Source organism: Solanum stenotomum, chromosome 6, assembly GCF_019186545.1.
Source record: "Solanum stenotomum isolate F172 chromosome 6, ASM1918654v1, whole genome shotgun sequence".
Taxonomy (NCBI): domain Eukaryota; kingdom Viridiplantae; phylum Streptophyta; class Magnoliopsida; order Solanales; family Solanaceae; genus Solanum; species Solanum stenotomum.
Window position 1 is genome coordinate 27,266,699 of NC_064287.1, and position 16,748 is coordinate 27,283,446.

Consider the following 16,748-nt stretch of genomic DNA (forward strand, 5'->3'; position numbering starts at 1 on the left):
TCATTATTTTTATTATAATGATACAATAAGTTATGTCATATACATAATAAAATAATATATATCAAAATAAATTATCTCAAAATAACTTGTCCCAACCAAACGAGTCCAATCATAGAATCTATGTTTCATCTTCATTAACTGGGTTAGTATGCTATATTAGGATTCACTACATTGTGTTTATGACTCACACTTGGGCCATCCCCTATTCTTATAGATAAGTCCCTTTGGTTTTTTCGTTGCCTTTCCATAAGGAAGAAAAAGTTCCTTTTGGCTTGAAAATTGTTGAAACATTTTACCCTTTTCTTCGGGTTATTCTCTCTTCCCACTTTCTCTCCTTTTCAATAAAAATTCATGTTTTTCTCTCTCTTAGTCATTCTGTTCTTGGAGGTGGAATTTGAAGCTACCCTATACAGTTGTTATACTTTTGAGCTGTAGACAAGAATCTTTTTTCATTGCAGACAAGAATCAACTGTTGGTACCTTACAGCTCACTTTAGTTATAGAACAAACTCTATTGTAGTTCGTAGTTCTGTTTAGTCTAAAGAAAGGAAAGAAGTGAACTTTCTTGAAAAAAAATGGGGTTGTTTCCATTTTCAAAATCATTTTGGGTGTTATTTCTTCTAGCTTTGTTATTGTTTTCCCCAACAGTGAGTGGGATAGGTGCTAACTGGGGTACTCAGTCAACACATCGTTTGCCTCCTGAAATAGTAGTAAGAATGCTAAAAGATAATGGGATCCAAAAGGTTAAACTTTTTGATGCTGATTATGACACACTTAAAGCTTTGGGAAAATCAGGTCTTGAAGTTATGGTTGGTATTCCTAATGATATGCTTTCAACCATGGGTAGCTTGAAAGCTGCTGAGAAATGGGTTTCTAAAAATGTTTCTGTTCATATGAATGATAACAATGTCAACATCAGGTGAACATTCACATTCATTTACTCTAAAGATTTGTTCTTTTTAAAGTTTCATATGAATGCTCTATTTCCATTTTTGTTTGCCTCGACTTGCTGTTGAGATGTGGTTTTGGTTCAAGCATAGTCAAAACATGGAAAGTTTTGATTTTCAATATCATTTCATTAACCAGTCACCAAGATTCACCATTTAGTTTGCTATGTTTTTTCTTCTTTTTACTTGGATTTGCTGCACTTGAGCAGAGCGTCTGTTGGAAACAACCTCTCTACCTCCACGAGGTAATGGTAAGGTGTGCGTACACGGTACACTCTACCCCTAGACCTCACTTGTAGGATTTCACTGGGTATGTTGTTGTAATCATTCACCACAATGGTACCAAAAACATTTAAAAAGTGAGTGGTTGATTCAACCACGGTTGGTAGTGAAGTTAATGAAGTTACCTAATATGAAACAAGATTCTTGTAGTACATCTAATATTATCTCACTGATATGGAAAAATTTCCTATTTCTATCATGTTGAATTAAAATTTGCCTAAAAACATACTTCTCTGTATTGCCTTGTTCTCCCTGCAGTCATTTTCCATATAGTGAATGATTGTATCGGTCACTAACCTGGAAATCACTGTGTAAAGTTGAAAAATGAAACTACAAGATTCCAAATTTGTGTTGTGAATTTTCTCTATGGCATTTTCACTTTTCCTTTTTCAGTTCGTGACACTGATAACTTTGTTGACTACTTGAATGGTATGAGTTTCTCCAAGATATGACGCGCCCAGTTAAGCATGCTTTCCTTAGCAGGGAGCTAAGTAGTTTATCTTTCTAGTATAAGCTGTTGAATAAGTTCTTAGCAGTTTTACCCTTCGGGGTGGCCCAGTGGTTTGGGCTTGAGACTTCCATGTTGGAGGTCTCAAATTCGAAACCCCTTGCCAGCGAAAGCAAGGGGTTTGGCTTCTGGGTCGAGCTCGTCGCACCGGGCTTGCCTAGTGTGGGTTACCTCTCCTATGTGGTTTGCAATCTATTGCATAGGAGCTGGGGTTTTACACTGTGCGCACCCAAAATGATAGCCGCTGCAGGTTTCCCTTGTCATAAAAAAAAAAAGTTTCTTAGCAGTTAGAAATATATCGCGTATACACTAGCCTTAACAAAAGCACATCCTGAAAAACATCAAGAACCAAATAAGCTTATGCAGGAATATGAGAAGGATTGCATGTGAAGAAAAGCCATTGTTGTAAACAGTTTAAGTATCTTGGTTTAAAAAGGTTTGGTCACTCTTTACTAGGTATAGTCTAGAAAGTTTCCTTTTTGAGATAAGGGAGGTGACAAGCTTATCTCTCTGCATGTGTTCGTTTTTTGGTTTTCACTCAATTTAAACAACAATTGGTATCAGAGTTTTTTAGTCTTGAGGGACCTGTGCGTGTTCATTAATCTGTTTTAGAGCATTCCATGGACAGAGAAGTAAGTTTTTCTTCAATGGCACCACCAGCTTTCAATGGAGAAAGTTACCAGATCTGGGCAGTTAGAATGTGGACATATCTAGAAACTTTGGATCTGTTGGAGTCTGTAGAAGATGATTATGAAATTGTTCCCTTACCAAACAATCCCACGATGGCACAGATTAAAAACCACAAGGAGAGGAAAACCATGAAATCAAAGGCAAAGGCATATTTGTATACTGCAGTTCCATCCACCATCTTCACTCGTATCATGTCCCTGTAATCAGCAAAAGAGGTATGGGATTATCTCAAGACTGAGTATGAAGGAGACGAATGGATTCGAGGTATGCAAGTGCTGAATTTTGGTATGTGAGTTTGAGCTGCAAAGGATGAAGAAAAGTGAAACTATAAAGGAGTATTCTGACCGACTTCTTAACATAGCATATTGTGTCAAATTGTTGGGTTCCACTTTTAACGATTCAAGGATCATTGAGAAAATCCTTGTAATAGTACCTGAATGATTTGAGGTTACTGTTACCTCCTTAGAAAATACTAAGGACTTGTCTAAAATTAGCAAAGCTCTTAAGTACTTTTCAAGCACAAGAGCAACAATGTGTAATGAGACATGAATGAGTTGTTGAAAGAGCCCTACTAGTACGTCATCAAAATGATGGAAGAAAGAACAAGAAGCAGAACATGAAGATACAAGGAGGAAATATTGATAATTTTGCGAAAAAGCAAGAAGACTAACTATCCCCCTTGTCGGCATTGTGGGAGAAATGGTCACCCTCCTTTCAAATGTTGGAGGAGACCGACGCAAACTGCAGCAAGTGCAATCAACAGGGACACGAAGCTGTAATTTGTAAAGCCAAAATTCAGCAGTTTGAAGTTGAAGCTCAAGTTGTTGATTGAGAATAAGAAGATCAACTCTTTGTTGCAACTCGTTTCACATGTCTTAATTCAAGTGAAAGTTGGTTAATTGATAGTGGTTGCTCTAACCACATGACATCTGTTAAATAGTTGTTCAAAGAGTTGAGGAACACAGAGACAAAGAAAGTTAGAATTGGAAATGGCGAGTGTCTTTCTATGAAAGGCAAGGGCACCATAGCCATTACAAGTTGCTCAAGCTTATTACAGTGGTTTTGTATGTCCCGGACCTTGATCAAAACTTGATCAGTGTTGGTCAATTAATGGAGAAAGGATTCAACCTGTTCTTTAAAAACAAGGTTTGCGTGATTGAAAATTCATCAGGCCTGAAGTATTGAAGGTCAAATTGGAGGGGAGATGTTTCTAGGTCAATCCTTTGGAAGAGGAGCAAACAACTTTTTTTATTTCGGACAACTCTACAAAAGCTTGGCATAAGAAAATGGGTGATTTTCATCATCAAGGTATGATGTTCTTGCAAAGAAAGGAACTTGTGAATGATCTACCAAGATTGCAAAATCGGTGGACAGATTGCCAAGCTTGTTTACTTGGAAAGATGCACAGGTTGCCCTTTCCTAAAATAACTTGGAGAGCATCAAAAAAGCTTCAGCTTATTCTAATAGATCTGTGGACCTCACAGAACACCATCTTTAAATGGTAGTCTTTACTACATTGCATTTCTTGATGATCTAACAAGACTGACTTGGATTTTTTTCTTAAAATTCAAGTCAGAAGTAGCTGATATGTTTTGGAATTAAGACAAAGGTGGAAAATTAAAGTGGCTGCAAATTTCAGACTTTAAGGTCTGATAATGGGAAAGAGTACACTTCAAATCAGTTCAAATTACTCTGTGACAAAGCTGATATAGAACATCAACTAACAGCATGGAAGTGTGTACTTTAAAACCATCTTCCTAGAGAAAGTTTTTGCGGACTAGTTATCTTTGCTAAATTATTAGTTGGATCAAGTTTCAGCGTTTTGCCAAGGAACACTGAAGTGCAGGAATTAAGAGCGACACAAACAAGTACCAAGTCTTGCAGACTACAGGAGATGGTGGATTAAGACTTGTAAGTGAAGACAAACCCAATAAATTTATTAGGCAAGTTGTTGGTACACTAGAGTGCCCATGTATGCTTATATATAGGAATGGACATGACCAGTGAACTAGCAGCCATTGAATACGTGAACGAAATATGTTGCTATACAGTCGCCTCCAAGGCTTATCAAGTGGCAAAGGTTGAGAGACTTGTGACTTAGGTCAATAGGTTTGAGCCCTGCGCCATGTTAACCAACCTGGTAATTAAGTGGAGAAGGGCAGAGAGATGGACAAATAATCCCAAGTTTCAGAGGTTGTGGTTGGTATAAAAGGTTGGCCTAGACGAATTTCTCCGTCATAAAAAAAGTTGCTATACAATAGGCTAGTTAGCCATGTTAGCCATGAATGCATTTCAAAGTATCTTGTAGTTGTAGTATAAGTAAGTCTTGTCACAATAAATAGGAGGCAATATAATAGCCAGACCCTGAACTTGCTAAAAATTGTCATTTAGACATTTTAGCTAGGGGTCCGGTCTATTCTATACCTTATATTATCGAAATATACCTATTAAAAATTACTTGGTGATATGGCTAGTCATGTATCTCCTGCCCAATATTTAAAGTGTTTTACCCAAAAGATTGACCTTTTCTGGCTAAGTTGCGTGGACTCTTTACTTTCGATGCCACCCCCGTGTCGGATTCTCCAAAAGTACATCCATGTCGAATTCTCAAAAAGTACTGTGTCGGATTCTCCTAAAGTACAATACGTTTAGAGAATCTGACACGCCGCCAACATTTTTGAAGAGTCTGAGGCTCTGAGCAACATAGCTTTTTGCCTGAAATGATGATTTCCAGCCTTCTTTTTTTAACTCCTCTTCTCTAGATTCAATAGGCTGCCCCTTGTTCTTCTTCTTTGTCAAATGCCAACATTTCATGCCAGAAAAAAAGTGGCCACTCTCACCCTTGGCAGAAAAAAGTGCTGTTGCTGGATACATGAAGCTTGGCGGAAATTTTCTTTCCTGGTCAATTCCTCCCCTCTCCCCTCTCTCTTTTCTTTTCGGAAATTGACTTTTTTCTTTTATTGATGTTCCATTTTTTGGTTGGATTTCATATGCCACATCAACAATGAATGACATTTACTGGCTGTAACTAGAAGATCCTTGGAACATTGTAAGTAAAACTTTTTGGAGGGGGACTACACGTTGATGTAGTATACATGTTGATATATAGAAGTAAATGTTACCTTTCTAAAAAAACAATGAATGACATTTATGCTCTTTAGTTTGTTTAGACTTGTCAGATATGCGTTCTATATGCACATTTTGGACGACCTAACAATAAGTTGGGAACCAAGATTAAGCATCTAAATAAAAAAATTGTCAAATTTAGAGCCATCAATGTATTCAGCCCAAATGGAAACAAGAACTCTTGCCAACTTCATGTGTTATTCAAGGATTTCTGAGTTAAGGAGTCTGAATTCAGTGCACATATATTATATCATCTAGGTTTCTTGAAATTAAAGGAGCCTCTGTAGTTCACTGTAGGGGATCAAGTAAAATCAGCATAGCTTGTACATGAAATGAATGCAGAAAAAGAAGTATATAAGTCTAGTTTTTGTCATAGCAATTCAAGGTATGTTTCCTAATACTTTTGGGTTAATATACATTGATTTGTATAATATTTAGTTCTCCAAATATGAGATTTGAAATCGAGATTCATGAGTTTTCCCCAAAACCCCCAATTGTGAATTTTAGGGTCTGAACCACTTAAAGTAGCTCAATGTTGAATGTAATCATAGAATTGAGATTAGAAGGCTATAGATAACTCGGAACTATGGAATCTTAAACCAACCTTGACTGAGGGTTGACTCTGACATTGACTAAGACACAATTTTAGAAGATGAGTTAGATAGGTGTATTTTGATGCCATTAAACTATATATTGTGTAGATAGGAGACACTTTATTGAGATTGAGGATGGTAGTGGAACGTAGTAGGTATTGCTTGGTTCTGAGTCGAGGTAAGTAGAGACCTTAACCCCTGATTTATTGGTTTCCCTAAACTAGTGTCTCAACTTGTTTTGATGTTCATAAATGATTTGAAAATGTGTTTCAACTGTCATGTATATGTGGGGGCGAACGTGTGATGGCGGTAAGATAATTTTGGAAAACCAATTGAGATTTACTACTGGTTTTAGGCTGATCTTTGAATTGACATGAAACTGTATTAGTTCGTTTCCATACCAAATATGGTTTGCTGCATGATGCCTGCACATTTACATATGATTGACTGAAATGTGTGAGGTGCATTATATGTCTAGTCTTATATGGGATAATTATATAAGCTTTTCATAATAATATTGTGATATATTGTAGACAAATTACCTAAATTGACACTTAAACTTGCACCAGCTGTTAAAGTACCCCCCCTTCTTTTGTTTTCCTATTTTAACACCTCTGCTTGTTGAAATCTATGTTGCTTGAACTCTTCGAAAATGTCAACGGGTGTATGTCGAATCCTCCAAAAGTAATGCATTTTTGGAGAATTCGACCTGGTGCAACAAAACTTTTGGACAGTACGAGCAACATAGGTTGAAATGGATATCAATGGACTCCTCTAACCCTTAGTATAGCACATTGGCTCCTCAAAAATGTCGACGGGTGCGCGTTGGATCCTCCAAAAGTAATGCATTTTTGGAGAATTCGACACTATGCAGCAACATTTTGGAGAGTCTGAGCAATATAGGTTGAAATGGGTACCAATGAACTCCTCTAACCCTTGAGTATAGTGCATTGTTCTCAATTGCTCTTACATATATGAGAGATCAATTTTGCTGTGTCATTGTCCTCACTCCACTCCTTTCTCTTCTACAACTCCATCTCTGCCAAAGCTCATGAGTTTCTTAAATTGACATAACATGTAGGCACCATTCATCTCAAGGGACCATTTAGCTCGCTCTAATTTGAAACTTTTGATAATAATGAGATGCTTCTCCAACACCTATACTTGCACATACATGTCGATACATTTACCGTGAGAAGAGTTTTTGAGTTTCAGATTTGACCCAGATTCTACTAATTCTTCTTGTTGCTCTCTCTCTTGATCTAGAGAAATACCAATCCTAATGTTCGAAGAAAAAGATGGATTGGTATTTAAGAAATGGATATTTTAGTATGAGGAGGGTGTATTCACGAAACCTAAGCTGTATAGCGGACGCTGAAGTCACAAAGCAAGGTGGATTTTTGGTTGGTGCTGCCATGGCTATTGGTCTGACTTACATGACAGCAAGATTGGGCCTGACAAGCTGGCAACAAGTCTTATTGAGAAGAAGAAAAAACACGACGCAACTTACTGAACTTACGAAGAGGGGTCTCTAAAATTCAGCCCATTACCAATGTCACCACACAAAAGGGGGTGAGTGAAAATCTTTTATTTGTTTTCGGTGACCCCTTCATTTTTCCCAGAAGAGAGTTGGGTGGCATGGTGATTTACAAAGAGAGGAGGGAGATGAGGTGCATTGGCATCTATGGAAGGTCAGATTACAGCACATAGGGTGCCCAACCCACCTGTTTGTACCCTAATATAAGACATGATCCAGTTCTGCATATGCGTGAATGTTGATTGGTTGTGTATGATGCATCATGTGATTCATGTCAGTATTATATGACAGGTTTATATGCACTTGTATTGTCTCATGCATTCATGTTTCAGAAAGACTTGTTGGGGGTAGTTAAAGATGGGGAATGGGTTGATGAGACTCATAAATCCACTTATATGTGTAGATACTATTACTAACACCACAGCAAATCCTTGAATTTCAATATTCCTGTTGACTATGCTGAGTGAGCTGTTGACAATTATCCGTAGAGGCTGTCATTAGTCATTTAGTGTTTTTTTTTTCTTGTTTTGGGTTGTGTCCCACTATTCTTATGCTCAGTTACAATCTAGATGTTGCTGACACACTGGGGTATGTGACTTGTATACTTGGATATTTGATCATTTTGTGTCTTTAGTTTGTGATTGATGACTCTGAATATTACATGTCTTGAAATAGTTGATTGGGTGATTATAAGAATTAGTGGAATGCGCTCGTGTCACAGAGGAGAGTGTAAAAATTTCGTTTTCAACAGGAGTATGCTTGCTAGGTGAGCCAAGTTTCATTGGGATTGTTTAAGTGGTTCAAATTTTCAAATTTCTACTTTTTGGTTCTTGGGCTAAATCCATGAATTTCAAAGTCAAGTCTCATGTTTTGAAGATTAAACCTCAGAAAAAATAATGAATATTAACCCAAAATAGTGTTAAGAATGATACCTTTAATTTATATGACCAAAACTTATCTTTTTCTTCTCTTCTTTCCCTTTCTTTATATTTGAGTGACCATGTCATCTAAAAGCTAAAACTGTGAGCGAACACACTTTTATTTACTTAATTATGCTTCAACAAGACATAACTAGAAAACAACTACCGAACAAAATAGCCATGTGCAATATACCAGGTAAATAACCGTCATTGCCTGAATAGCCTCTACATCCATCTCGATATTTCTATCGTTATATTGAACAATTGGTTCCACTTCATTTACAACTCACTGAAGAAGCTACACATTCTTTATTTATTAAACATCATGAGCAAACGTTATTTTCATATTCAAAGTGGAGAAAATGCTTTAGATTGTGAAGGTTGTCGTCTCGCATATGCTTGGCTGTAATAAAGAATGAAATGGCAATCAACCATTGCTTCTGGGTTCAAATGTGATGGGAAAGTGACAATATTGATCTGCTTGTTGTAGAGGTATCTTGACTCATTGAGAAAAGCTGAGGCTTTTAGTGCTCCTCAGGAGTTGACCCTCTTACACAGTTTTGTACATTTCTGCATCTGGTGTTCCCTCCAAAGTTCTAATCATTTTCAATTTACGCGATCTTATAGAATACTCTGATGTTCAAGTCTATGATTAAATGGCAGCGTGCAACTTTAGAAGTTGGTCTGCACATCACTTCATGATGTGGCATACCTAATGCGCGAGTAACAGAGATCAGTAATTTCTTGTTGTTTGCTTCTTTTTGATGATTCTCAATTCCTCAGGCAAATATTAGTTGGTAGTTGGGTAGTCAAAACATGTTTAAGATACCACATATAGAAATCTAGAATTTGACTAAAGATTAGTGAATGGTTGGACACTGACAGTTTCTATATTTTCCTTTTCTTATTGCATAATTAGCTGTTGCCAATTCTGCAACTGTGGAGCGAAACATTCCCTATCAAATTTTCTAGTTTGTAGTTGAAAGAAATTGATTTTTCTGCTCTAATATGACCTAGCGATCTGTCAGATCTATAATGTGATTTGCCTTCTGTTGTTTTTGCAACACAAGTCAAGGTGGCTCCAATGCCAGTTTTTTACATTTGTTTGACGGGCCTGTATTGCACATCATCAGTGAAAACATCAGATATACAGCTACAACTTATCAATTTGAGTGTTCCTTGCATTGATGTTTTGTGTGTTACTTCATCTTTTCATGTCCAAAGAGTTATACTTTATTCAAATCAACTGACTAGGCTCCTCTGGTTTCTGAAAAATTTCTTCCTCATGCGGGTGAGCTATTTGTGACTATAATCACATTGAACTGGTTCTAGCCGAAATTATTGTTTTTCTAGCTTCATTTTATTTTTTTGCCTTTCTGTTCTATAATATTCTTCTGTACGTTATCTGTTACCAGGAGCTTTATATAGAATGAGCTTCATCGAACAAGTAAATATTAGATTTGTTTCATTTAGTAAGCTAGACCTGAATGTTATGCACATTGTTTTTGACTTTGTGTAGGTATGTTGCAGTTGGAAATGAACCTTACTTGACAACTTACAATGGCACTTACCTTCGAACAACTCTTCCCGCAATGCAAAATATCCAAACTGCACTCATAAAAGCTGGCCTCGGTAGTCAAGTAAAGGTTACTTGTCCTCTCAATGCAGATGTTTATGAGAGCTCCAACACTTTCCCATCAGGTGGTGATTTTCGAGCTGAGATCCATGGCTATGTAAGCCAACTTGTCAAGTTCTTAAGCGACAATGGTTGTCCTTTTACAATCAATATCTATCCATTTATAAGTCTTTATATTGACCCCAACTTCCCAGTTGAATATGCGTTCTTTGATGGAAATGCAACACCTCTAAATGATGGTGGAACAATCTATACCAACATGTTTGATGCAAATCACGACACTCTTGTGTGGGCTTTACAGAAGAATGGGTTTGGGAACGTGCCTATAATTATTGGAGAAATTGGTTGGCCCACTGATGGTGACCGCAATGCTAATGCACAACTTGCACAGCGATTCAACCAAGGATTCATGCAGCATATATCCGGAGGAAAAGGCACCCCTATGAGGCCTGGGCCTGTTGATGCCTATCTGTTTAGTTTGATTGATGAGGATGCTAAGAGTATCCAACCTGGAAATTTTGAACGTCACTGGGGAATACTTACGTATGATGGACTACCGAAATACTCGCTAAATCTTGGCACCACGAATTCAGGGTCCTTAGTTCCAGCTAGAAATGTGAAGTATCTGGAGAGGAAGTGGTGTGTGTTAAAGCCGAATGCTAAGCTTGATGACCCCCAGATTGCACCTAGCATGAGCTATGCTTGTGGACTTGCTGACTGCACGAGCCTTGGATATCAGACATCTTGTGGAGGTTTGGATGCACGAGGAAATATTTCATATGCATTCAACAGCTACTACCAGATAAACAATCAGCTTGATGATGCTTGCAAGTTCTCTGGCCTCGCAACTGTCACAAAGTCAGATCCATCAACTGGTACTTGTCGATTTGGGCTCATGATAGAACCATACTATGGAGGTGCTCAACAAAAAAATGGCTATACTAAGACGGCATTGGCTCTCATCCTGTTTCTGTGGACAATTCTGTAACAAATTCTCTTTTTCTGGCTATTTAGTTCGATTGTTGACCCTGCTATGTAATGTAGCATCACCAAATTAACATATTTTTTTTCTTACGGTTGACAGCAAACATTGATATTCATTCGGAACTTGGATGGTTAAATTAATGTTTGCTTCTGATGAGTTACATGCAGGGATGAAGACCTTGGTGTAAAATGTTTTCAAGTACATTTGATTGGTGAGCGTAAATTATTCATAATAGAATCTCTTCATAATAATGCTTCGTCTTTTTATCACTGAGAGATTCCCTATATCGTAGCGATGCATGGTTCGTAATTCAGTGGATAACCTGTGATGTGCGCCTAAACCTACTCTTAACAAGCTGTGTTGAGATAGTTGTGAAGAAAAATGATTTTACCCCTCGTGATAAAAGACACTTTCTTCCTCTTTGGTAGGAAAGTATTTTCTCGCAACGAAAAATGACTTATTTTCTAAGTGAACACATGTAATAAATCTTGCTATCTGTTTTCGACTCTCAAGAATTGTGCACATAATAAGTCTTTCATGGGGTTGATCAACTAACTCCTGGGATTATGAGCTAGTCAATATTTCTTAGAGCTTTTCAAATAGCATTTTTGCATATTAGAACAGAACCAAAAGAGGAAATTTGTCAAACATGATTACAGTCTTGATCCTTTCTTTCTTGGCCTCCATATAATATAACAATTAATGCCAAATGACTCAAGTACATTAATTACTTGAAATCTGTCCTTTTTTTTAGGGATAAGTGTTTGAAAATACCTCAACTTTGGTCGAATTTGTTGTTGCGATACTAAACTTTCATGAGGACCTATTACCTCCCTAGACTATTTAATACCGTATTTTAAACATATATATTTGTCCACGTGGACATAAAAAATAATGCAAAATTATAAATAGTAATGTGTTTATGTGGGCACATATATACCTTTAAAACACTATTAAATAGTTCAGGGGGTAAAAAATACGGTATTAAATAGTCTAGGGAGGTAATAGGTCCTCGTGAAAGTTTAGTATCGCAACAGCAAATCCGACCAAAGTTGGGGTATTTTTCAGACGCTTATCCCTTTTTTTATCCATTTGCAACCATTCCACTGTTTAATTAGTCATCTATTAGGTTAAATTTGTACATTTATTCTATAAAATTAGTGTACTTGGCCGTGCTTCGCGCGGTTATGAAAAAAATTAAAATAAAGTTACATACTAATATCAGTAATTACTTTAACAAAAGGATGTTTTTATTAATCACACAATTTCATAGAAGAGAGGCTATGAAACATATTTAGGTTAAATATGAAATTCATTAAGAAATTAATATATGTGAACTTCTGAAAGTTAAATATTAAAATAAATTTTATAGAGAAAAAGAGAAGGTAATATTAGAACTACTGGAATGTAAACTTGAGATGTGATCGTCTTTGTCTTTTTTATTTGAGATATTTTTAGTATAATTTATCTATATTTATGTAAACTTGAAATCTGATTGTTCTTTTCTGCTTCTTTGTAATCTTTTTAATTATATTCTTAGTATAATTTTTCGACAATGTGTAAACTCAGATTGCCATTAATTAGTTATTATCCATGACTACATTGTTAGCCAACATTACTTTTAATCATTATCCAAAATTACTATTACTTGTCGTCGCCATCACCCAATCATCACATATTTTATCTATTTTCATTGGACAATGTTAGATTAATTTAATATTTGATTAATAACTTTTTAATAATTAAATTTTAAATAAAAATAAGTTTACATATTTAAATGATGAAAAATAACAATCTTAATTAGTTAGTTTCCATATCTTAATATATTATTATTATATTTAGGTTCAGATATCCAATTACTTTTTGGGACAACTTATATTGGGAAACAAAAGAATGTAAGAAAATACATTTAAATTTAAAAATAAACATAAAAGAGAACAAAAGAGAGAATTAACTATGCAAAAAAGATTTAAGAAAATGACACAAACAAATTCCTATTTCTTTTAATTTTGCTTGGCTTAAACACAAATATGTTAAAAAGTATATTTCGCATTTTAAATAAATATTACATTCAATATAATAAATTCCTAACAATAAAGAGTCACAATAATTAAGAGGATTAAGAATGTGGCTTTGGACTTGTTTGTAACATAATAGGAGTAATATTTGTACATTATTACACTAATAAAGAACATTAATTATAGAAAATGAAAAGACAATCAAATTAGAGTTATTGAGATAAATATTTTATTGTAAGTAAATAGGAAGCAAGGAAACCAATTGTCTTTTTAAAACTATAAATTAATCGCAATTTCGAAATAACTTGAGAACACCTGGAAAACAACAAAAATGAAAAAAATATAAAGACTGCAACTTGACTTATTAATAAACAACTAGAAATCTCCTAAAAAACAAAAAAACATGAAAAATTTAAGGACTGCAATTTTACACATTAATAAATAATTTATTTTTAATAAAACCAACAGTATTTTCAAAATTATAAATTAACTTTATATTCTCATGTTCTATCATTTTCGTTAATAAAAATTGCTCCACCAGACTATAGAAGTATACGTACGTATTTCTTTAAGTAGCATATCGATATTCATTGACTCATTTCCTGCTTCTATGTTTTAAAATATTATAGCCCACAAACACAATAAACTAATATTATCAACAAAAAAGTGAGATAAATTTACCTGAACAAATAATTTTTTTGAAGGGTGTTATCAATATAATATAATCAAATTATCTAAGAATTACATAGAAGTCTAAAGAGAATAATTAATTTTTTTTTTAAAAAAAATCAAGATTTATATCTTCATGAACACAAACAAATAATATTAAATGTATGATTTCAACAAAGAAAAAATTGTAATTATGTTAGACATCAAATTTTTTTACCTTGTAAAATAAAATTATGCAAGAATGTCTAACCATTTTCATTATAAATATATCTCATATAATCTGCAAAATATGATCAAATAAATTAAAAAAATTATCTAGCAAAAAAAAAGAAAAAGATAAAGAATACGGAGAAAATTACATTTAATCATATGTCCTCCTACACATATAATCATTTTTGATAAGACATAAATAATTCAAAAGGAAATAATATAATAGAAACAATACTTCTTAAGCACCTAAAAACAGATAAATAATAATCAATTTATATAGCTCAAAATCCATTAATCTCCATCTCTGGATGATTTTATTTCATCCTATATACAAGAGTCGAGAAAAAAAATAATAACAAATTATTAGTCCTAAAATGAATCTCCATTTTTAGGGTTAAAAAGAGAATCATAAAGATAACAAACCAAAATAATTTATCCAGAATAAACAAAAATATGCTTTGACATATTAGCCTTACTTGCTAATTAAAAGTAATATATGAAATTATATTTGGAAAAGATAATGCACCTCAAAGCTTAAACATATTGTAACATGTCTATCACTAATTCTCTAACCGAAGATGACTACAAAATATCACACAATTTTAGTGTAATTTTATAGTGTTAATATAACCTTCTACATTCAATAATTAGAGGTTATGAATATGAAAGGTTTGGGAGTTATGAATATTATTAATACTAATTTAAGAATATAATTTATATAGTTGAAGAGGTATAAGTTAAGAAGATGATTTTGCAAGAAAAAAAAATAATTGGAAGAAATAAGAAAAGATGTCAAAAATAAAATAAAATAAATAAATATAAATGTATGCCATAGAGAGGTGGCACATTTATTGGGATAGTCCAATTAAAACATATTTCTTCGTAAAAGAACATAGAACATAAATTTCAATTAATTAATGGTTGAATGTATTTGAGTGACATCACAGAGACCAAAATCAGAATTTACCAATACACTATAGGGACCACAAGTGCTATTCACCCTAAACTTATGAGTTTGAGTTTGAAATTTTATTATTATTCATTTAATTTGCAAGGTTCAACATTAATTATTTAATTCTAGACCAAACACATATAAAGATCCTTAAATTTGTCCCTAAATTTTATTTTGACACTCCAACTCAACCTTAACCGGTACCCTTAAACTCCAATTTTTATGTTCCATTTAGGTACGTACTTCTTTCTAAAGAATCAACGAAGTAAGATGTGTGTAGTTCACAGGCCATGACATGTCACAAAAATCAATTAAAAACACATACACAACTCCTCTAACTTGCCCCAATTTTTTATTTGACTATCTATCTTAGCCTTATTCCATTTTAACCCTTCAACTCTATTTTATATACCATTTAAACACAAAGTACTAATTTTATGATTTCTTCATTTTTTATTTACGTTCTTCATTTTCACTTTTTTGTTTTAAAAAACAACGTCATATCTTGTTTTATTAAAAACAATTAACGGATGAACATCATTTTTAAAAAAAAATATTTTTTTTAGAGTTACTCTACATTATTGTGTGAAAAAAAGTAACCGACGAAAGTGTGTCGGTTTTCTTTTTTAAACAATTAATTAAATTAAATCACACTACATTTTTTTTTTCCATTTCTAGTCTATTTGGATTTAACTCAAATACCAGCTCTCTAATTTTTCATTCAAATACAATAGTCTCAAACATAAGAGAAAGACATAAAAGAGATAGGGTGATCCAATCGTCGAACACAATGACGACTCACCAAAGCTTCACTTCACAATCCTCTAGGAACCTAGCCACAAGTGTGTGAATCGGGACTGCCGAACCCTACATTTGATAAGAATGTAGGCAAGAGTATGTGTTAGTACAATCAAGTACTAAATATGATGGCTAGCATAAACAACATAACATATAAGACATAGGCATAATCATAATCAATACATAATAAGCATCATAATGAAAGAGAAATACTCCCTTAAGTAACCTCACTTATCCTTATCCAAGACTTAGGTCATCCGACTCTAGTCAAGCTTTCATCAAGGAAGGCATATCTAGCAACACTCCAAGTCAATCAACTTCATAACATAATCTCATTAGGCATACTTACTGTAACGACCCTAAAAATGAATTAGTGAAACTAGAGCCTCACATGTGAGTTTGGAGTTGAGAACTTGATGAAATGATGAGGAATGACCATGACGTTCGGAAACTAGTCATTTGAACTAGTGAGTTGTAGTCAACTTTAAATGGTCATATCTTTTAGCTCAAAATGAATTAGGTGGACCTTTACCTATCCAATTAAAGGTCTTTGAGTCCTCTTTCCAACGCCACCGAGTTTGCCCAATTCCGACCTTGGAGTAAAAAGTTATGCCCGAAATAGTGAAGCACTGTCCAAAAGGACGAGTTTAGACGGGAAGGGGCAAAATTTTTTAAGTTAAGACTTTATGGGTCCTTAGTCCTTTTCCAAAATTGACCCTATGCTATTTTATTCTTTTCCTAGCAATTATAAGACCTTTTTATGACTTAATTCCTTTCATTTAAGTCACTCCTCTTAGAATTTCCAAAATCATTCCCTCTTTCATATATTTCTCTCTAACTCAAGGAAGAAGAGGAGTTGGAGCTAGGATTGAAGATTT

The 16,748-nt window shown here is 34.4% G+C and overlaps 1 protein-coding gene across 1 annotated transcript; it reads left to right on the forward strand.

The window, feature by feature from the left end:
* Positions 1-240: 240 nt before the first annotated feature.
* On the forward strand, positions 241-11,474 carry LOC125867606 (glucan endo-1,3-beta-glucosidase 6). The gene is made up of 2 exons (XM_049548158.1): positions 241-918; positions 10,122-11,474. Exons 1-2 carry the CDS (start codon positions 575-577, stop codon positions 11,224-11,226), a joined length of 1,449 nt encoding a protein of 482 aa, XP_049404115.1. The 5' UTR covers positions 241-574; the 3' UTR covers positions 11,227-11,474.
* The last annotated feature ends 5,274 nt before the right edge of the window (positions 11,475-16,748 follow it).

Coding starts and splice junctions, on each gene's coding strand:
- LOC125867606 (XM_049548158.1), top strand. CDS start 575: ATGGGGTTGTTTCCATTTTCAAAATCATTTTGGGTGTTATTTCTTCTA. Junction 919..10,121: donor GATAACAATGTCAACATCAG/GTGAACATTCAC, acceptor GACTTTGTGTAG/GTATGTTGCAGTTGGAAATG.